The sequence below is a fragment of the Mus caroli genome, unplaced genomic scaffold (assembly GCF_978045245.1).
Source record: "Mus caroli unplaced genomic scaffold, Mus_caroli_1 scaffold_2, whole genome shotgun sequence".
NCBI lineage: Eukaryota > Metazoa > Chordata > Mammalia > Rodentia > Muridae > Mus > Mus caroli.
In genome coordinates, this window is record NW_028227257.1 from 159842999 (window position 1) to 159866218 (window position 23220).

The window sequence follows — 23220 nt, forward strand, 5'->3', positions numbered from 1 at the left end:
TGCAAAATCTTATTGGATGATGGGATTGTGTCCAGAGTCTGTTAAAAAAAACCTCTCAGAACTCAATGATAAGACAGCCTAGCTTTAAAAATGGGTGAAAACTGAACTCCACAAGACAAGATAAATGAAAAACATATGCACACATGGTCGTCATTATTAGCAATTAGGGGAAAACTCATTAGTTATTAACATTAGCTATTTTTTGTCACAATAAAATTTGCTGATGTGGTTATTTTTTAACTATACTCAGTTGACAATTAGTGGAAACTTCTCAATTTAGATCCACTTTGAAGCATTAAAATAATATTGCTATTACTTTAAGTTTCATTTTCTAATTATTCATTACTACCCTATAGAAATAAGAGATTTTGTGTTAGCTAAAATGTTAAAATTTCACTTGTTGGGTACCATCATCTACCTGTTAGAAAATAGCCAGAATTTTAAAAAGTCAGAATACCAAGTATTGTTGGGGAAGGAACAAGTGAGCTCTGATGCATTGTAGCTAATGGCAGAGATGACATAGCCTTGGAGGAGAACATTGTGGCAACTCTCAGAAAGTCAGGCATTCTTTCACTTTGGGCCCACCTTTTGAGCTAATTATTTTTGTTATTTTGAGACAGAGTCTTGCTGTGTAGTAGTCCTTAGCTAGCCTACTGCTTGCTACACAGCCCGGGACAGCCTTGAATTTATGACAGTTCCTCTGCTTCAGCCTCTTAAATCCTGAATTTACAGGCATGCGGTACCATGTCTCTTTCGCTGTTTATATTTGTAACAGATAACATCTTCAAATTTGAAACGGACTACATGTCTGCTGAGAGATGAACTGAAAAGCAAAATTTAATGTATTATATAGTAGACTACTACTCCGCACTTAGAATAAGCTACTGATGCTTGCCACCACACAGATGCATCTCCTGTTTCTTTTTTGGGTTTTTCAACACAGGGTTTCTCTGGGTAGCCCTACCTCTCCCGGAAGTCACTCTGTAGACTAGGCTGGTCTCAGACTGGAAATCTGCCTGCCTTTGCCTCCTGAGAGCAGGGATTAAAAATGTACACACTTTCTGGCCTCAGACGCATCTCACAAAGTAAGAGAAGCCAGAAATAAAAGTATATGATGTGCAGTTCCACTCGAGGAAATCCTAGAACTGGAGAAAATAATCTCTAGTGATAGCGAGCAGACTGTTGGTGGTCACATGGGGGAACACTGGTTGCTGAGGCCCAAAGGTCTTGTGGAGTAGTGGTTATGTGTATACATGAACTTGCCGAGATCAGTGTGCATTTAATGGGTACAATTTGTTCTCTGAATTACACCTCAGCAAAATATATTTGAAAAGAAAAAAGCTTGGCAACATAAAATTCTGGCAAGGCTGTTCAGTAGCAAGCTCTGATACAGTGCTGGCTGCCTTTTAAACAGCACCCTTAGACCAAAGCCTTGGTAGCTTCTTCTTATTCATTGGAAATGCACTATATGGTCCAGAATTTCCATTCCTAGATAATTCCCCAAGGGAAATGAAACACATGCCGCCAGGAGTGTCCATAAAGGCTAGTTCACAGCAAACTGGAAGCAAGTCACCTATCTATTGGTAGGAAAATAGATAAAGCATTGTGGTGTGGTTAGACAGCAGCAGAAGGGATGGATATGAAACTATCCTGAATAGAAGCAGACAGACAGACAGAAAGACTGACAAAAGGGCCCAATATTGTGATCGCAGAACTATCACATGGTGATAGAACACAGAATTTGCTTTTGTGCTAGGATATCACTAGCAGGCACACGGGAACTTCTGGGGTTATAGGAATGCTTTGCATCTTGTGTGTGTATGAGTGGATTAGGTGCATGGACTTGGAAAATCAAATAAATTATCAGCTCAAGGGCTGCATCTAACTGTATATACTCAAAGCAGTAGATACTAAGGCAGGAGATGGCACAATGGGTAAAGCACTTGCCATGCAAGTATGAGGACAGGGTTTCGGAGAGTACCCCCATTCCCAACCCCTGCCCCCAGCACCCACTGTAAATGCTGGATGGGCATGGTGGCCTGAACCTGTATTCACAGTTCTCAGGAGGCAACAGACACTTGTGATTATGGGAGCAGGCTGGCTAGCTAAGTCAGCCCAACCAGGGAGCTCTGGAATCAAAGGAGAGACCCTGCGTCAACATCTAGTGTCTTCCTTGATCCTTGTCCATTCGAGGTCAGCCTATACATTGCATGCACATATCCTCGCATGCACTCACATAGACTCTGATTCATCTGTTGGAGTTTTGGTTCTCAGGAAACTGAAGTTAAGCCTTGTACTTAATTTGTATTTTCTACATACCAACCAGCTTCTCATATCCCAATAATTTGGCAAAATTTATCAAGTTTGGCTTTCTCTAGAAACAAACCTTTGTTAATTTTTTTTTTATTTCCTTAATTGCAGTCATATTAAAAAACATAGTGAAACTGTTCAACAATTGAAAATTACATATGCTATAGGTTGTTTAGTTGTGAAAAGCTAACATATATACATTTATTTATTTATTAAATTAATGATATTGGAGTTTCACTGTTAGGCAACTTAATTTTGTATGGCATTTGATTGTTTTAGAGGTGGGAATAAGTAAATAAACTGAGTAAATTTTGTAAAAAATGGAAATTAATGTGCTAGTTATTCTGTTTAAGTACTGTGTACAGTGTTCGATCTCTGTAGGAAAAAGTATTTTCTAATTTGTTTTCTTTTGGCTATATCCAATACTTGTATGCTTCTAAGTGGTTCAGGTTCTTAAAATTTAAGATGTAATTTCTTAGTTCTAAACATAGTTAATATTCATACATGCATATAATGTGTTTTGATCAAATGCATCATTCATTCCCTCTTCTGCACTGCATCTCATTCCTCCCAACCCTCAACTCCATTTCTGTAGCATGGGAGGGGCTCATGAACTCCTATCCCTGTCGAGGAATTTTGGGCAATTGATGGCTGTTGGGAAATGAAGAGTCAGTTTTCTTCAGGGTTGCAGCCCCTCAGAGGCTGTTTATGCTCCAGTAGCTTGTCCTCCACCCATACATATGCAGGCAGCACTTAAGGACACAGTGGTGTTCAGCTTTAAAAAGAGACCACACAGCCGGGCGTGGTGGCGCACGCCTTTAATCCCAGCACACGGGAGGCAGAGGCAGGCGGATTTCTGAGTTCGAGGCCAGCCTGGTCTACAAAGTGAGTTCCAGGACAGCCAGGGCTATACAGAGAAACCCTGTCTCGAAAAACCAAAAAAAAAAAAAAAAAAAAAAAAAAAGAAGAGACCACACTTTAACCTGGTGCACAGCTTGGTATATTAAGCATATTCATAATTTTGTGTAAGTACCAGTGTCTCTTTCCAGCAATCTTTCATCACATTGAACTGTCACTCAGTCTATTGTCAGTATGTTGTTGTCCCCAGCTCTTGGTGGCCTTTGTCCTAGGTCCATCCACACAGCCATATAGCATTAGTCTGTTCCTCCTGTCTTACTTCACTTAGCTTTTGTGCTTCACTCATGCTGCATAGACTAGAACTCCATCTCCTTTTATGGTAAGCAGCATCCTGCCGTAGAAACATACCATAGTTTTTATGCACTCGCTTGTTTATGGCTCCTTAGGCGGTGAGTAGTACCGTTGTGGACATAAGTATCTGTGTGAGTTCCTGTTTTCTTCAAAGAGTAAAACTAGTGACACTTGCAAATAGAGAGGACAACAGGACAGAGGCAAATGTGAGATAATGTCCAGAACAAACAAAAATTATGGTAGAGAGTAATACATACATTAATTTCCAAATGAGATTGTATACTGTCACGTCTTCCAGGGATGATGCAGGAGCAGGCGAGAGTGTTTGAACAAGTCTTTGCTGCGTTCCGTTCCAGCTCAGACCTGTTCTTGGCTCATGCGAGCACCGTGCAAAGAATGTCTGCTATAGTCTGCGTTCACTATCTGACTTGTAAAATCCAAGGCTCCGTTAGCAGTAAGCAGGCGAGATTTTCGTCTAAGTCAACCTGTGTCATCTGCGCGGTCTCACAAGTTGAGTGTTTCGAGGCCTGAGAAACTAACATTAGTGGTAGTACTTTTCAAAGTTTTTCCTTTTTAGTGAGTTAAATCAGAGATGTGTCCATTTTAAGTATTTAATAAATTCTGGCCTTGCTCTCTTCGTTTACTAGCCTTGTTTCTGCCATCTCCTTTCACAGCTAGTTTATGGCCTGGAATCTCCTGGGGGATTTATGGGTGGGTGGCCATCTTACTTTTCTGTAAAGGGATCAGGCACAGTCATAAAAACAAATTTATTTCTACCTGATTAGTTATGCATAGTTTTAGAAGTTTGCCTGACAAGCTACTTAAACTCTTAGCTGGATATGACATTAGTTAGATTGTTTGTTTATAGGTAAAGATACAGACTGTAAGAGCACATTCTAATTCTGCTAAGAACTTTTAAAAACTTAGGTGAATTGTGTGTCTCAGAGTGTGTGCAGATGTGTGAAGGTGTTGAGGGCAGTTGGTCCTCTGGAGCTGGACTTACAGACAGTTGTAAGCTATCCACTATCAGTGCATAAACTCAAGTGTTCCGGGAGAGTTAACCAGTAAGCTGTCTTTCTAGCTCCTAGTGAATTAAGTCTTAGAAAAGGTCGAAATGGGCTGTTAAATGGACATAGAGCTTTTTTTGTTTCTATGAATGTATATATACCTTTTTTTTGGGGGGGGGGGTTGAGACAGGGTTTCTTTGTATAGCCCCTGGCTGTCCTTGAACTCACTTTGTAGACCAGGCTGGCTTCAAACTCAGAAATCCGCTTGCCTCTGCCTCCCGAGTGCTGGGATTAAAGGCTTGTGCCACCACACCTGGCATGAATGTATATATACATTTATAGACAAGTCGTAGTTGGCCTGCTTTCCTGCTTTCTAGCATGCAGTATGTAATTGCATCTGTTTTCAGTTTTGCGTATTTCACAACTGTTTAATATCTCCTTCCTGCTGTATGGTAGGCATTTATGCTGTTGGCTTTTGTTAGCTATCGTGTTTGTTTAGTCTCTGAGGACTGGTTAGTTCTTTCTAAAGTCTTTTTCCTAGAAATTCGCCACGAGACAGAGGGCATTCTAGATCTTTTTATAATGCTGAGGAAAAAGCATTAGCACTCACTGAATATCTCAACATTCAGCATTTAACCCTCACACCTGGTATGTATGTATGCATGTATGTATGTATGCATGTATGTATGTATGTATGTATGCGTTTTCAGGATGTGGAAACTGGGGCTCAGCAGGCTTAGCTAACTTGGCCAAGGTCATGCAGATTTATAGCTGTTTTATTTTCCTTATTTCATTAGAGTGGAAAATTGGTAATGATGTTTCGAACCTGCCCTAAACTAACCTCCTGTGGCAAGATTAAAGGCCCTTAGAACTCTGATACACTGACACATCTGAGATCCGTCTGTCCACGTCCATTGTGCTGTCCCCCTCTCATGTCCTGTCTTGTACATAAACCCGACACTTTATTTAAGCCTGCTGTGGATTCTACTGCTTTTTCTGACCTCACTGACCCAGGTAGAAAATATTTTCCCAGTCCCAAGGTCACGCTTTGGTGGCTTCTCTGCCTTTTGCCTTTTCTCTTTCTCTCCCTCAGACTCCTGCTGGCATTTGCTTTGTTTTAGTATTGTCTGGACAGGCTTTGACCCCTTACCTAGACCCTTAGCTGTTTCAGAGTTTCATAGAAGTGGTAGATACTGCTGCATACTCTGTCTGTGGCCTGTGTGAGTATTTGCTCGTTCTGGGGTAAACACAGACTTAGAGCCTCTGGTCACCTCCAGTCAGGTTTTACTACCAATGTTTTAAAAAGTATTTTCACTTTTAGGCCTGTTTGGAATTTAGGACAGTCAATATGTAATTATAGATACACATTGACTGATGTTTTAGGAAACCTAGCGAGTCGTCACATGGTACTTTATGACTTTTCTTTTGTTTTTCCTTTTTTTTTTTTAAAGATTTATTTATTTATTATATGTAAGTACACTGTAGCTGTCTTCAGACACTCCAGAAGAGGGCACCAGATATCGTTACGGATGGTTGCGAGCCACCATGTGGTTGCTGGGATTTGAACTCTGGACCTTCGGAAGAGCAGTCGGGTGCTCTTACCCACTGAGCCATCTCACCAGCCCTTCCTTTTTTTTTTTTTTAAGTATTGATTACTTTAGAGATAATGTGAGTGTACAGATATCATCTGCCAATCGATCCGTCATTAACTGGTAGATGTAAGCACATATGTCTTTCAAAGCTTATTGTACTTTGATTTTCCTTCTTTAGTTTCCTCTTAAATCCGTTAGACACAAACCTGATTATCATCAATGTTTTGCTTATTTTCTGGTATTATTTTCTAGTTCAATTTTCTGTGCTATTACAGCCCAGGATCTGGAGTCAACCATTGTTTCAGGACATCCTGGCGTCCTGACGCAGTGTTTCAAGACCTCACTTCCCAATTAGAGATGCTCATTCCTAATGAGTTGACTTTGAGGCTTTTCACACAAACACATACTCGGAAAACCGCAGAATTGTGCCCAGGATCCACAAGCATGCCCTAGGACTCCGTATCATTGTCTAAACTCAGACAGTGGTAATGATGTTGCTTTCGTATTGTTATGGAATTACAGAGCCATTTACTGTATTTTTTTTCTTTTTAAGATAATGATATTCTATGAGTAATGCTACTTCCTTTCAAATTCAGGGTTTGGAGGGCGGTATTGTTTTCCACAAAGGGTCTCTCTGTGTAGCCCCAACTATCTTGAAACTCACTATGTAGACCAGGTTGGTCTCCCCACTCACAGAGATCCTCCTGCCTCTGTGCCTTGTGTGCTGAGTTTAAAGGCATGCAGCACCTCACCTGGCAGAGTTAGTTTTTGTTTAATGACGTTGGTATTACATGCTGTTTCTCTTGATTCCCCAGGGATTTAATTTTATCCCAAACAGCATACACAATAATCTAGAAAAAAATTAGTTGTTCCTAATGAATGTAATTACTGAGAAGGTGCAAAGTTCTCACTCTTTCTCTGCCACCCCTCCTGTTTTCTTAGTTGTACTGAATCTGCTCTGTCAAGCTGTCAGGAACCACACAGAGCTCCACTTCTTCCCTTAGCATTCTTTCAGTGGTGATTCTAAACTACCTAAGTATCTTGTGTTTGTCTGCTTCCCACGCCCTTGCTGCTGTAGTGTTTTGTTTTGACACAGGGTCCTTTTTTTTAGCCAACACTGGCCTGTGGTTTACTCTGTAGCCCAGGCTGGCCTGGGAGTCATGCTCCTCCTAAGATGTGAGTCAGCACACCTGCTTGCTTTCGTCATTTTGATGGTCTCGAGTTTGTTTTCTGATAGTTCCTGTCTTAGAATACAAAATTCCTGTATTCTCACCAGTTTGTCTGTGGATATTACAGTGAAAGACTGAGCTGCTCAGCTGTCCAAGGCTCCTTTTCATCCTGAAAAGACCTTAAAGCTGATGCTGCAGGTTAGGTTTTTGTCGTAAAGGTTTGTTGTGGAAAAGTCAGATGGCCATGTAATTGTGCTTTGCTCTTTCTGCCTCAGTTACTAAAGGTGGGTTACTTTTCGGTGCTGTGGTAAAACACCATGACCAGAGTTGACTTATGGGCTGCTGTGGTGGCATTGGGGAGGCAGAGGCAGGAAGATCTCTGTGTTTTCAAGGCCAGCCTGTTCTACAAAGTGAGTTCTACATTGTACTGGACAGCCAGGACTATATGGAGAAACTCTGTCTGTCTGTCTTATCTGTCTGTCTGTGTGAAAGAAAACAAAAAAAGAAAACAAAGTTGACATAGGGAAGGAAGAATTTATTTCTGTTTATCTGTTTACAGTCCATGCAGGGAGTCCATGATGGTGGCAGACGTGTGGAGTAGACAGCCAGAGCAGAAGCTGAGGGGCTTTGTCTTTCACTCACACCACCACGCAGGAAGCAGACTAGAAGAGGGGCAGGGCACACACTCTCACAACATGCATTCTTCCAGCCAGAGTCCACCTCACAGCCTCCCCAAATGGCACCACCAAGAGTGGACCAAGGCTCACACACAAGAGCCATGGCGACATTGCTCATCCAGTCACCACAGAGGCTGCAGGGTCACCATTGTAGTGATGGCTTGCTGAGGCTTTCCCTTTCTATTTCATTTGTTTTTATTTCAGCAAAGCACAGTGAACTAACTCCTGTACATACTCTCTGGGCTTTTAAGGGGCTGTAGTGTGTGCCCATTGAAACTTCTGTATTTTCAGGATCATCACATTCTCTTGTACCTCCCATAGCTCACTGATTACCTTTGATTTCGTTTCTTTTCTTTTTCTTTTGAGGTTTTTACTTCTGAGTTGGTGTAGTTTGGAAGCAAACTTATTTGACCAAATGATTGTTTTAACCCATCTAGCTCATATCCCTTGTCTTATAGAACTAATGGGAACATACTTTGAGGACCATATCCTGACAGAAAGCAGCGAAGGAAGTGATGTAGCTTGTATAGCCCTATGAGTAACTGGTTTAAAATATTCTTTTGTTAATCCTGTGGAGCAAGACTGCAGAGGAGTGGCAGAATGGAGGAGAGACCAACCTGGGAGAAGCCAATGGGAGTCTCATTTGGGAGGAGGCCACGGAGGAAGAAAAGGACTGTATTTTAGAGATGTCAGACTTGGTAGCTGGATAGAGAAGGGGCTCAGCAGGCTGTTTGTGTTTTGGTAACCCAGGGCTTGAATTGTGCTGTCGTTATGTAGATGAGGAGATTATTGGGGCTGGGAGGCTGGGAGAGGGAAGATAATGAGCCCTGTTTGGGGCAAGTAGTGCTAGGCATCTAGGTACCCATGCTTAGCAAGGGTTCAGTCATGCAGATTGAAGCTTGGGAGAAAGGGTTGGAGAGGGTTGGAGTCATTCATAGTCATGAGCCTGGACGATGACATCATCTAGGGAGAGCCCAAGAAAGGAGAAAGTGGGTCAAGGAGAGAATTCTAACTTAGATAAGAAGGGAAGCCAGTCTTGGGAATATTAATAAGAATGATTGGGTGTTCTGTTTTAATCTTGTTAAACTTTTTCATGCTAAAAGGCCCATGCAGGTGTTACCCATTTTACAATGAGTGAGTTGGAGTTCAAAGGTCAAACTGTCGGCTCCTTGTTGCACTTCTAGCAACAGCCATTGAGGAAGCTGAGCCACTCTTTTCTCACCTCCTTCCTGGCCTCTTGCTAGGCAAGGAGTTACAGACATATTATTATACAAAGTGGAGATGTGCTACACCTAGGCTGAGAGAGATGGAAGGCCGTTAGCCGTGTGAGGGGCTGCAGAGAGATTAAGAAGGATGGGGGACTCTAGCCCGCTTTACACTGAGTAAAGACATTAATTCCTGTGTGGGAATTGGTTTGCTGTAGGATGTGGATAGTATGGTTATTTTATTGTACCATTTTCCTAAGCTGTGCTTTTATTGACTAAGTAAATGACAGCTCATAATTCCCCCAAAGAAGAAGATAACAATCGTTAAACAACCAAAGTGATGCTAAATACAGACAAAGGCAGGCTCTGCTGCATGATGTAACAATATCCTAGTGTTTGGGAGGGTGATGCAGCCTGGCCCGCTCCTGGCGATGCTCAGACAGGAAAGGGAGGGGAAGAGCTCTGTGAGCACTTGACTGCAGAGGGAGCGCTGCTTGCTGAGTCAGAGGATGAAGGCTGTGCTCTAGGCAGACATGGCCCAGTTCAGGCTGCTGGACTGCATGATAAACCACAATTGGAGTTTATTCTGCAATCTCTACTGTGCATGGAATGGCCAGGTTTGTCGGATGGATACATAGTTTTTCTTTTGTTTCGAGTTAATTAGTTTTCTTAACATAGCATATGGTAAATCTGATGATCAGAGTTACTTACTCTGCAAGACTGCAGTTAGCTGAAGTAACACAGTCATTGCTGTTTGTGGAGCATTAGGCTGTCCGGGAGGGGAAGTGGGACTGACTGACTTAATTTAAAACTAATAAATGAGAAGACATTACAGTTGTAGAAGAAGGCCAGTTCAACAGCTTTTCCAAGGAGCTTAAGATTGTGTTAATAAGATAGATAGCACAAAGAGTTTGGAATGACCTGCCTTTGAGTAAGTTTCTTATTTTCAATAAAATATGGCTCTGGATTTCTTTTGTGGTGGAACTGAATGAAGTTCCTTTCTGAGCGTTTCATGTCATGAGCTGGGCTTTTATGAAAACTATTGTTTTGTAGTACAGAAAACTTGCTGGGCATATTTTTAAGAATAGCTGTCTGTTCTTAAGTGCTCTCTAAGAAGCAAGCCTTTCTCTGCACAACCCCAGCAGCACTCTTATCAGGTAGAGACCTCTTCAGTAAGTCGTAAATCATGCTGTATATGCTCAGCCTAATGGCTTGGCTTTTCTAACACAGAAAGTCCAGCCACACCCGAGCCGTGTCTCAGTTCTTGCACAGGCCAGACACAAACTTCCTAGACGGAAAGACTTGATATTAGTTGCAGGATCTTAGCATCTCAGTTCTTCAGTATGCCCGGTTTTTTGTTTTTTTGTTTTTTGTTTTTTTTTCTCTAGAAAATAGTTTCATAGTTTAGCATGGACCAGAGAAATTGGAGCTAGGGAAGGTCATTTAGTGTCTGTTTTTTTCCAGGTTAAGATTGATTCCTCATTGCACTTCCTATTACTCCCCCTAATGGATTTACATTACCATAAAAATATGGGTTTTACATGGCTACTCAAAGACTAAAAGAAGATAGATACTGCAATTATCTTAACATTTAAAATTCATGCTATCAGGAGCCTAGCAAAGCTGAAACTTGAGCTCTGTGTTATGTACACATGCTTTGTAACTACCACTCAGCCTATCGTCTTACCAGGGAACTTTCTTGTTTGAGGTCTGAACCCCAGAGGAGTGTTAACTGTGCCATAGATGCTTTGGGATGGGCTGGTGCAGCTGCTGATACTGAGTGCTGATACTGAGTGCCTTGGCCTGAATGTTGCCAGTGTTGCCTTCCCTGTGGTTTTGATCTGACAGTAAGCCATTAGCTAGTAGCATCTCTTGTAGAGTATAGCCTAAGTAAAAATAGCATAGGACACCATCTTCAGTGATATTGATGCCACTACTTAAATATATTTAATGGAAGTCACAGATGTAGTACCTCTGAGGCCAGGTAATGGAAGTATGAAAGGAGACTGGTTGGTTGTGATGGCACACATTTGTAATCCAGCACTTGGATGCAGAGGCCTGAGATTAAAAAGTTAAGAGACATGCATAGAGGCAGGGACTAGAGACTGTCTTCAAACAGGAGAGCAAGCTCTAGGAAACAGCTCCTGTGCTGGACCTGGTGTTGACAGATACTGCTTGTGTGTGTTTATGTATATAATATGCAGAGCTGGTGCTGGCCCAGATCAGAAGAGGGGGATGGGTCTCCTGGAACTGGAGTCATGGATGGTTGTGAGCCACTGTGTGTGGGTGCTGGGAACTGAACCCGGCAATGAGTGTTCTTAATTTCTGAGCCTTCTCTGTAGCCCCTCAAGATACTTTATTTTTAAAAAAGCTAAATTTTTAGATTTGCATGTGAACTTGTCTTATATTTTAAACATTGATGACTTATTAAAGAATACCAAAACAGTAGGATCTGAAGCAAACACATCTGGTGGGCAGATGTGGCTCTAGGCTTCCTGTGTAGGTTTCCTTGTGATTTGTAGTAGACTTAGGATAGCTCTTGGTTCCCTTGACTTCACCATTGAAATTAACCTGCTCCCAAGAACGTTGTAGGATAAAAGCATGTGGTATTGATAAGTGTGGAGGATGGGGAAGCAATGGAGTGAATGCTTGAAGAGAAGAGAGGGAAACAAACTGCAGACAAAGGAATGATATGCTGGGGATCAGGAAATGCCACCACAGAGCAGAATGCTGGCCACGGTGGCACACTGAGAATTCTGATCTAGGTCCTGTTAGTTGCTGAATATGTCACTGCTGTAGGGAGGCAGGATAGTGGAGTGGAATGCTAAGTTCAGTGTCCAAAGCCACTGAAGGCAGAGGTAATGCTGGCTCTGTGATGCCCACAAGCTGCTCCTTCGCTCACTCACCTCTAATAGTGTGGATATCAGGGATCGTTCTGAAGGTTAAAGCAAGGGAGCTTGGTTCAGCATTGAGCACAGTGCCTGGCACGTTAGTTATATTTGATACCTGCTTATTGTTATTGTTAATGTATTCTAGATTGATATAGGGCACAGAAAGAGAATATATGAGTCATGTTACAAATACAGAAAATTAAAGTGTATGTAAATTGAATGGTCACTCGTAAAACATTGGAAATATAAGCTAACTGATTTATACATTTTGGTCATTCAGCTATCACTCCTATTAATGTTTAGCATGTATACGGCCAGTGTTTTTATGTGCTTTTGAGCAGTTCATTCCTTTAAAAACTGTAGTCATATTATGAACTTTCCCCCAATTTTTAAGGCTCCATTAAAACAGAATTATATTTTTAATTTGTGTGTGTATGTGTGTAAAAATGTTGAGTTGAGGTACTCATGGAGGCCAAGAGAGGATGTGGGATTTCCCTGGAGCAGGAGTTAAACGTGGTTGTGAGCTGCCCTGTGTAGGTGCTGGGAACCAAATTTAGGTCCTCTGCAAGATCAATAAGAACTCTTAACAGCTGGGCCATCTCTCTAGTCTCCAGGGCTTTGCTTTTAATAGTCTAGCTAGACAATCTATAATTTTAATTACATTTGTTGGGCATTTAAATTGCTTCTTTGTATATTTTTAGGTGTGTATGTGTACTAGTTGTGTGCACCTATGTTTGCATATGCATAATATCCTTGTCCAAGAAAGCCAGTAACCCCTCAGTTCTATGTTTTATATTTCAGGAACACAGAAGGTATTTAATTACTACTGTTTTAATCAGCTAGGGAGTACCACAGGGACTTTAGGCAAAAATCCTAAAGGTTTTGTTTCATAGTGGGCACAGTGCTATAAATGGGCTGTACTCCTTAGCCTGACCTCTAGGACAGCCCTGTTTATAGCTCTGTAGGTTTGCTTCTGGAGTCTTTTGTCTGCTCATTCTGTTTGCTGCTCACTTGCACACAAATGTCTCTGTTAAGGAGATGACTAGGTGACATCGGTTGGAAGTGGCATGGGACAACAGCCTAGTGAACAGATACAGTAGGAACACAGGTTGGACTTGCAGGGGACATGGAAATGAAGAACAGAGTCCAAACTGAGCAGCTGTGTGTAACCAGCGGTGCTTGAGGACTGCTGGTCTCAGGAGGAGGATGAAGAAGCACCCATCCACCATTAGCTCTAAGATTTGCTCCATCATAGGAAGCCTGCACAATGATGAAAGCAGCCACAAGGAATTTTAGTTCAGTATTTTCAGAGTGATTAAAAATAGAAGCCAGGCATTTTAAATATTTAACCTTGTTTAGTACTTCTGATAGCTCCATGGTGATGGTGTAACCGTCACATTCCTGTTTTTGCAGGAACCTGATGCACTTGCCCAGATTTCCACAGCTGGGACAGTGCAAATCAGGGTGCACTGAGAGTCAGGCTCAGCTGAGTGGGGATTGCAGCTGTGCACCAGCTGTTACACTAATTTGGTCCTTTCCAGGGCTTCTAAATTCTAATTCTAACAAAATAAAATGCACTTTACATGCTGTTGTATGTTTGAGACATGATGATTTGATTCTGCTTTATATCATGGTTAATGGTTAAGTGGTGGTCGATGAGGCAGCTTCCCAATGGCCTTAAGTTGAGAAAATGGGTGGGAAGTTCTTCTCGTGGAATGAACGTCACTTGGTGCATTAAAGAGTGAAGGACTTGATTTTCTTGCAGTTACGCAAACACAAGCAAATGCAGCACCTCTACATTTATTGGCCAAAGGCCTGAGAATATTTCTGTCTAGATGAAGTATATGCTTGGCTTATACTGCATTTTCTCTTGGTTGAAGCAAATTGGGCTCAGTAACTCATCTGGCTTTGAGGTAGAAGCCACACAGGTGCATTCAGAATGATTAAGAAGTAGCATGTTCAGAGCTGTAGACTAAGTCAGTAATCACAGCAGGGAGGAGAAAGGATGGCTCGGAACACCAGGACAGCAAATCTCTCTTCTATTCATCTTGCTGCACACATCCTGTTCCTTTCTCTTCCATCGCAGACCACTTTACAACTTTCTCCACTTATGTACCATTGGCCCTGCAGCCACCTCCTCACCACAGTGTCCTTGGCTTTGCCTCTCCTGTGACACTTCCCTCATCCTTTGGAGCAGGTGGAAGGTAAGGTCGGGTCATTCAGGAACAATGTGTTTTATTTCCCTTTTCTTTCATTTCTGGCTTAGGCCTTTGGAACCATTCTGATTGTGCCCCTGTTGTTTTCTGTGATCACCCCCCCACACACACACACCCGCATTGCTCTATCACAAGGCTGTATCTTCATTCTTAGTGCTTGCTGTCCTGAAGAGGAGGACAGCCCTCTTAGCATCTTGGCAGACTGGAGCTACATTGGTAATGAAGTATCCTCTGACTCCTTTGCTGATTCTGTTAGCCCTTGTTTTCTTTTGTGATACATTGACCTAGTCCTGATGTCCAGTTCCTGAGCCTTCCGTCATGATTGTCTGTAACAGTTCTGACACCTCTGTTTAATATGAAGTCTCATTTTGGCCAGACTTCTTAGCTCTTGCCCAGTGGTGTATGTGAGCCTCCCTCTCCATCACCCTCTCCCATCCCTACAACCACTCTCCACAGCTAACTTGTTGTAAGCCAGTGGGGATTGGCAAGGGTCTTTAGTTCTTGGGAAATAAAAGCCCCTTCCCCTTTCTTCTTGGCCTTGTTTCTAGCCTGTATTAGGTGGGGCAGATCACTTGCAGCCCAGAGTGAATTCTCCATTTGTGGGCAGTGCTCTGAGTATTTTACTTGGGATACCATGGCTTACTGGGTTTCCCTCTCTTCTGTTCCTAGTCTTGCTCTCCAGGAACGGGCCACCATCCTTTTAAGAGGGTCTTTCTTACCATCCTTTTTAAGAGGGTCTTTCTTTAGGCAGATTCACCCTGGCTTGCTGACCCTGGGCTTTGTATGGGGCAGAATCATGCCCCGAGCATCTACATGGCTTTCTGGTCTGTTACTTAGTCGTCTGCCCTGTGAACTTAGTCTTTCCTGCCTGGATTCCTGTTCCCTGTGCCCAGGTCTTACAAACTTTATGTGCTATAAGCAGGAGTGGGCTCATTTCATCTCTTCAAGGCTTCACTGCCTGAGAGATCCCTGCTGATCCCTGTCATAGCCTCATAGATGCTGTGTGAGCTTGGTTGTTTGTGTGGTACAGTGTTACTTCCTTATTGCTTGAGTAGCACATTACCTCTCCAACTCAATGACTAGGAAAATGATTATTATCTCAGTGTCTTGGTGAGATAGAAATAGAAGCATGCTTTCTTAGGGCTTCTTGCTTGGCCCTAGTGCTTGGTTTGCCTGGGGAAGGATCTGCTCCTAGGCTCATCCCTGTTCTTCACTTCAGAGGCTATGAAGCTGAGAGCTGTAGTTATTTTTTCTTTTCTTTGTTAAAAGTGGTGATTTCATTTTACTTATTTTTAATGTGTGTGCTTGCTGCATGTGTGTATCTGAGTCACCTGCAATGCCCAGTGCCTACAGAGGCCAGAAGAAGGTTCTGTCAGACTCCCTGGAACTGGGGTTATGGATGGCTGCGAGCTCTCATGTGGGTGCTAGGAACCAAACCCTGGATCTTGGCAAGAACAGGGAGAACCATCTTTCCAGCCCCTCTTCCCTCCCCTCCTCACACAGGCCTTAGTTCTCAAGCTGGCTGCTGGGTGGAAGGCATCTTCAATTTTGTGTTTCGTGCCATGTGATCCTTTCCAGAGCGAGTGCAGTTTTCCACGTGGCAGTTTGTTTCATAAAGAAGATGTAAGGGAGAAGAAGCAGAGACTGTGAGCAAGACAAAGGTGGCAGTGTTTTGGACTCTAACCTTGGAAGTGACATTCCATCACTTTATGGAATCTCATTCTTCAGAAGCTAATCAGTAGGTACAGCCCACACTCAAGGGAGGGGTTTGTACATAGAAGGAATGCCAGAGGAGGGGAGATTGATTAGAGTCCATTGCAGAGTTGGGGAATGTGTTGGAAATCTCTCTCCCATATCCCTTGGTTTATGAGGAGGCTCACAGATCTGAATCTGTAGTATTCAACTCTGGTAGGAAATCACAGTGAACAGACACCAAAGCAAATCGGCAAAGAGGAAAGGAAAGGAGGCTGGGACAAAGGTCAGTGGAAACCACACACAGCTTCCAGGACTCCTCCTGTGGTGAAGTCACACAGGATGTGCTTAATTGCTTCAGCAACGGACTGTTAATGGTGCGTGTGTAAAGTGCACCAGAGACACTCATTCGAGGTGAGACTTTTTTTTTTTTTTTAAACTGTAAGCCTTTTGCCTAGAATATACTAAAATTCTAGAATCCTAGAAAGAATGAAGGTGCTTAACTTGGAGTACTGCACCCCACAGGTTAGGCAAAGCAAGCCACTCTCATCAGCAACAGTTAATGGGAATATTCTTCATATCCAAACAGCATGGCACCTATAGCCACCTTGCAAGCCAGCGTCTGTAAGGTCTGGTGTGCTAACTCTTCTGAATAAGGTGGAGTTGAGTTTCTTTCATATTACCACACTCAAAGTAACCAGTCAAAGTATCTTGTCAAAGCCGGGTGTGCTGGTGCATGCTTGTGATTCTATGATTCTAACTTGGAAGAGATTGAGTCGAGAAGAAAGTCAGGTTCGTGCTGGACTCTATACACCTAGACTGTATAGAATAAAATTAATTACCTAATTTCTTTGAATACAGTGTTAAAAACTCATAGTTGGAATAATGTTACCTAATTTTTATGTTTTAGTAGTCTTTTTATGTAAACAAAACAGGTTAATACAAATTATAAGGTCTTGTATTTTTTCAGCAGTTTATAAGGACTAAACATAACTATTTAATATTAACTTTTCTACATAAACAGTGTTTACTTTGGATATAAAGAGTTCTCAAGGCAATAGCTTCCAAGCAGCTATTGGTAGGAATCAACAAGAGCTGGGGATCTGGCTCATTTGGTAAAGTAATTGTTTCACAAGCATGAAGACTTGACTTTGATTCAGAACCAATGTGAAAATTGTTGTGGTGGTGCACACTTGGATCCTGGTCCTGTGAGGCAGGGACAGACAGAACAGACCTCTGAGGCTCATTGGCCAGCCATTTTTGCCCTATTTGTGACTTCTAGATCAGTAGTACACCCTCCCCAAAAGAAGTGCACACAGGGTTTTGCTCCAGCCTACAAGCACACACATACACACACACACACATACACACACACACACACACTCACACTCACACACACATACACACACACACTCACACACACTCACACACACACTCACACACACACACACTCACTCACACACACACACACTCACTCACACACACACACACTCACTCACACACACACACACACACTCACACTGACACACACACACACACACACACACACCCCCCAAATGAAAGAAAATCAACTTTCAAAAAATAGGAATAGCTGGGATGCAGGTGAGTTGGTAGAATGCCAGTCTAACATGGTGGAGGCCTGGGTCTACCCTTGTACCATCATAAGCTGGAATGGTGGCATCCAACACTCCAGAGCCAAAGCAGGATGCTCAGGAGTTTCGGGCCATTCTCTTTCTCAGCCAACCTGGATTATATAAGGTCCTGTCTAAAAATAGAAACAAAGCCAGAAAACCCAAAAACTACTTTATAAGAAGATTCTTGTTCTTCTTTCACAAGAAGAAACAACTACTTTTAGTTATTTAAGCCCAATTTTGAAAAAAATCTGTTATATAATCTCATCAGAAAAATATACCAAGGAATGTCCATATTTTGAATTTACCCTGTGACTTTACTCCCTTGTGTCTGGTATCTGTCATATCACAGACTGGCCATTCCTAAATATGTAGGTTACTCTCCTGAACACAGATTCATTTTCACATCTAACTATAAAGGCTCTGCACATAACCTTACAGGTAGGTGCTCTGGGCCCTGTGTCCCGCATTTCCTAACCCTCGACAGGAAAAGCATATCAGCACTAACAACAATCCAGCTTTTGGTTTTGAAGAAGCACCCTGATTAACCAGGGTGGCCCATGGATTTAACTATAAGCCTTTTCATGACCCAATTGTAAAATAAACACTTCCTGCACTTGGAGTTTTTTACTTCACTGAGTTTTTAGTAAGTTTGATCCCAAAATGATACCTTTGAAAGTGCATGGAGAAATGGTGTATTTCCACAATGGAAACGGGACAGCAGGAATCTTGGGGGATTGTCTGAGTGGATGAGGCACTTGTCATGCAAGCACGAGAACCAGGATTTAGGGCCTCAGAACCCATAAAAAGTAAGGTGGGGCATAACAGCCCATCTCTAATCCCAGTACACTCGAGAAGGCCACACACACACACACACACACACACACACACACACGCACGCACGCACACACACACAGACACACTCACTCACACACACTCCCATCTCCTTGGTGAGTCTCCCCCAGGGAACCTTGCATTTCTAGTTAACTGCTCCAAGGTCAACCCATTCCACTGTTCGGGCCCATCCCAGTGCTGTGACTAATCAGATTATAAAACCTTTCTATCCTACTGTGGTTTGGGCACTATCTCCTCCGTGAACCCACAGGCTGCTATCCTCAGTGATCACCTTGTCTATCGGCTGCTCTTTCCAACCCTGGGGGGATTTTGTTTTGTTTTGTTTTCTGCTACCAAGAGTTAAGACATTCCTGTCAATGAGAATTGCATTTTGAATTTCAATGACACTACATACTTTTGTCTTAAAGGAGCAGACAGAGACTGTGTGTTCTCTTCTGTTATTTATATTAAAGGAGTCTAAGAAGAGTTTAAGGTGCTTAAGTCAGTGAAAACCATTTTCATTTTAGCATATTTATAAAAATTAAGAAAATGATGCTGATTTACACACAACAGGTCCCTGCTGTGGATGGACCTTTTGTTCTCTATTTTACATTTAGCACTTTGACACTTTGAAATGGAAGACAAATACATTGTTAATATATTAAGGAGATGCCCATTCTCAGGAATCTGTCCTGTGTTATTCTCTTGGTTTTTCTTAGACACTGGCCTACAAAGTAGTAGTAGTGTAATAGAGAAGCCCAGGGACCATGTAAAAATGACCAAGCTTGAGAGACTACTTGCTGTTCTTGCAGAGAAACAAAGTTCAGTTTCTAGCACCCTTGTAGGTAGCTAAAAAAAATACCTGTAACTCCAGTTCCAGTAGATCCTGTGCCTTCTTCTGGACTATGGAGACACTACTACTCATACTAGCACTGACAGGTATATAAAGCCACACAGACAGACAGACAGACAGACCACACACACACACACACACACACACACACACACACACACCCTAATTTAAAAACATTCTTTTTAAAAAAGATAGTGACTGTAGCCCAGTTTGGTGGTGCATGCCTTTAATCTCACCGCTCAGGAGGCCTCAGAATTTGAGGCTAGTCTGGTCTACTGAGTGAGTTCTAGGATAGCCAGGGCTACACAGAGAAACTCTGTGCCCCAAAGCAAAATAACAACAGAAGGTAGGCAACCGCATATATACCTAATTTAAAGGTTTAAATGAACAAAGTATGTTTTATTCATGTGATGAAATACTAGAGAGTTTTTAAAATGATATAGACATGTATGCTCATAAGGAAAGAGACATAAGTAGAAAAAAGTTAGAAAACTCCTAAAGTGTCTATTTTCAAATGAAAAATGTCTGAGATTATACATATACACAAAATTCTGGCTTCGTTTTTCTCTAAAGAGGTGAGTTTTTCACCAACTTGAGTCACCTGTGAAGAGGGGACCTCGGGTGAGGGACTGTTCCATCACTGGCCTGTGGACATATCATGAGGGTTCCTTTGGGGGTTTGTTTCCTGATTAATGATTGATATAGGAGGGCCCTGTCCGCTGTGGGTGGTGCCACTGCTGGGCAGGTGGTCCTGGATTCTGTAAGAAAGCCAGGTGAGCATGTCCCTGCGAGCAAGGCAGTAAGCAGTGCTCCTCCGTGGCATTGAGTCATCTCCTGCCTCCTGCCCTGACTTCCCACAGTGGTGGGGTGCCCTGGATGTTGGTTATGGTGTTTTTATCATAGCAACAGCTAACAAAGTAGGACAAGATGGAATGGTAGATAAGCTCCCCTTTGCTTATTTTTATCTTTAGCGAACAATGTCTGTCATCCACGAGCTGTATCCTCATTTGGTGGAGACAGTCTGCTAATGGTGTGGTTTACTGGGAGAGCTCCAGTTCAGGAGACTGGAAGCTTCAGCTGTAGTCCAAGCTGCACTGCTCCTCAGCTATGAGACCATGGTGGAGGCTCTCAGGCCTCAGTACAGTAAGTTCGTCTCTGATTCCGAGGGCTTTAGGAGTCAGACACAGGAAGGAAGCAGCAAGGGTTACAAAGCTCTCTGTGCTCCCTGCCTCTCTCCCCAAGCAGCTATTTGTAGTCTTAGTTTGGATTTTGCTGCTGTGAAGAGACACCGTGACCAAGGCAACTCTTATAAAGGACAATTGACTTGATTGTGGCTGGCTTACAGGTTCTGGTTCAGTCCATTATTACCAAAGCAGAAGCATGGCATTTGAAATGTTGTTGTTCTAGAAACCCGTTGTTCCTTGAGCAGCAGTTGGTAAGTGAATGGCTGCTCTTGTTGAGCTATATTTTACACATGTGAAAGCCACATCAGCATGTGCAAAGTGTCATTTTTAGTCTAACTCTTTAAGTAGTACTGTCTTCTGGTCTGTCCAGTTGAAGTTGGCCAGGCCTAGTATACTTTAAGTCACACATATTTGCAAAGGGTTAGGCCATTTGCTTGAGGTTTCAATGTTATACCTTCTAAATTAAAATGTATATTATTAGAGTGAGTGTGTATGTGTTGCCAACATGTGCACCTGTTGCGTGTGCGTGCGTGTGTGTGTGTGTGTGTGTGTGTGTGTGTGGAGGTCAGAGGTCAGCTTGAGGAGTTGGTTTTTTCCTTCCACAGTGGGCTCCAAGGGAGCCAGCTCGCCAGTCACCTTCACCTGCTGGGTTCTCTCACCAGATAGAGTTTTGCTTTTAAGATGCTAAATGACCAAGTTGGTTTACTTCTTCTCCCAAGTTTCCTTTAGCTGTAAGTTTCTCTGAAATTATACATTACCTTTATGATATTAACCAGTGAGTCCACTGATAGGTTAAGCTGATAATACAAGGTCTCTTTATATAGCCTTGACTACCCTGGAACTTACAATATAACAGGTCTAAAGACATGCATACCACAACCAGCTGATAATATTGCACCTTAATACTATATTTGGCATTGATTTATATTTTGGAAAACTTTGGTGAACATTTAAGAAGATGAGTCATGTTCTACAGCACTGAGATGCTTCAAGTAAAATGGGCATGTTTCATGATGGCTGACCTACCATGTCTTCCCTAGCTTATATATGTGGTTTTATGTATATGTCTCAGAGGGGACTGCATTATTTTTGGGTAACTAGGATGACATGAATTTTTTTATTTTATATTATTTTTTTAGTTTTTCAAGATAGGGTTTCTCTGTATAGACCTGGCTGTCCTGGGACTCACTCTATAGACCAGGCTGGCCTTGAACTCAGAAATCCTCCTGCCTCTGCCTCCCAAGTGCTGGGATTAAAGGCGTGTGCCACCACTGCCGGGCTTGATGACATGAAAGTTAAGCATGACTTCTAATTTGATGATCTGCGTCTACATAAAGGATAAAGGGGTAACTGTTTATTCTGAAAATGCAACTTGTTCTCACTTGAGAAGAAACAGACTCTATCCTCATTACAGAGTAAGAAGAGTGTGAGAACACTGCCTCTCCAGGGCCTGCTACTCTTACTTCTTTAACAAAAGACATGGAAAAATACACACATCTATATCTTTCAGTTTCTGGGGTTGGTTTATTCCTGTTTATGTGCATGTGTTTGAGCTGTTAGGAGGTTGTTCTCTCCTATTATGTGGGTCTGGGGACCTGGATTTGGGTGGCTGACTGTGATGGTACCTTTACTGTGATGGGGGTATTTCTCAAGCCCAGTCTTTTTCATGTAATATAATGCTATATGTACGTATTATTATGAAAAAAGTTACAAAATATGTAAAATGGAGCAATTCCTAAACAAATTCTTCAGGTAGTTGTTTTCTTTTATATTATCCATGTTTTATATAAACTTTAATTGATCACAGAAATTTAATTCAGTCTATTGGCTTTCTGTTATGATTTTGTTTGGGGCACAGGAATAAGACGGGCTCTCCAGGGAGTGGCTCTGTGTCTTAGAGGATATGTGCATAAACACGCAATTCCAGTGTGCTGGCAGTGCCTTACAGTACCCTATACCTACAGTGAAAAACTGGGGAAGTCAGAGTGTTGGACTCTCCCATTGCAAATTTGTGCTGAGGAAAGAAAAATGACTCAGGTAACCCAGAAAGACATTTCAAACAGATGCAACTTAGACATACTGTGTGTCATTCCAGCCTGAGGTGAATGTGCCGTTCATGTCTATTATACAGAAAATCCTGACATTGTTCTGTAAAATAGTAAAGGCCTATGTGCATGAGAGAGAGGTAGGTGGGGAGGGAGGGAGAGAGAAGCTCCTATCTTCTTTTCTTTAGCATTATACATGGGTATCTTCCCAACCCTGATAGTGTTCCACTCTCATGACTTTAGTAGCTCTGTCATAATCTCGGTTTGTTGTTACTATCTAACATTGGTTTGTTTCTTTATTGTTATGGAGATAGATAGGTGGGCTTGACCACTCCTGGAAAATGCTTGACTATTGAGTCACATACCTAGCCCCTGAACATTTTACTAACTTCAACTTCAATTTGTTTTTGTATTAGGACCAAGGGTGGGGGACAGCAGGAGAACTTTGCTTTTGAAGAGCATTGTTCATGAGAGGATTAGCTGAACTTTAGATACTGAGGTAACTTCAGAAATCCTTAACACAACGATCGATACTGCAGACATTCATGGTGTTTTTCCTTTCTAGTGTGAAAGTCTCATCAAAAGATATTTCAGGAAGTCTAACTTTGCAATGGAGAGGATAATGTATCGCAGTGTTGTAGTTAGATAGGAACAGGGGTGTTGGTTGAACTACACTTGTGTGACAAACTTTTCCTGGGGAGAAAC

General features: G+C 42.2%; 1 protein-coding gene across 12 annotated transcripts in view; it reads left to right on the forward strand.

The window, feature by feature from the left end:
• The window catches only part of Arhgap21 (Rho GTPase activating protein 21), a 125469-nt gene that overhangs the window by 15869 nt on the left and 86380 nt on the right, over nt 1–23220 (forward strand). For 4 of the 12 annotated variants that reach the window (XM_029474436.2, XM_029474441.2, XM_029474444.2 and 1 more), the window contains exon 1: nt 9569–9786. The exons of the other annotated variants lie outside the window; for them this stretch is intronic. In XM_029474436.2, coding sequence (XP_029330296.1) covers nt 9703–9786 — 84 coding nt within the window. In that variant the 5' untranslated portion in view covers nt 9569–9702. Of the gene's footprint in view, nt 1–9568; nt 9787–23220 lie in introns of those variants that run through there. 12 annotated transcript variants of the gene reach the window in all.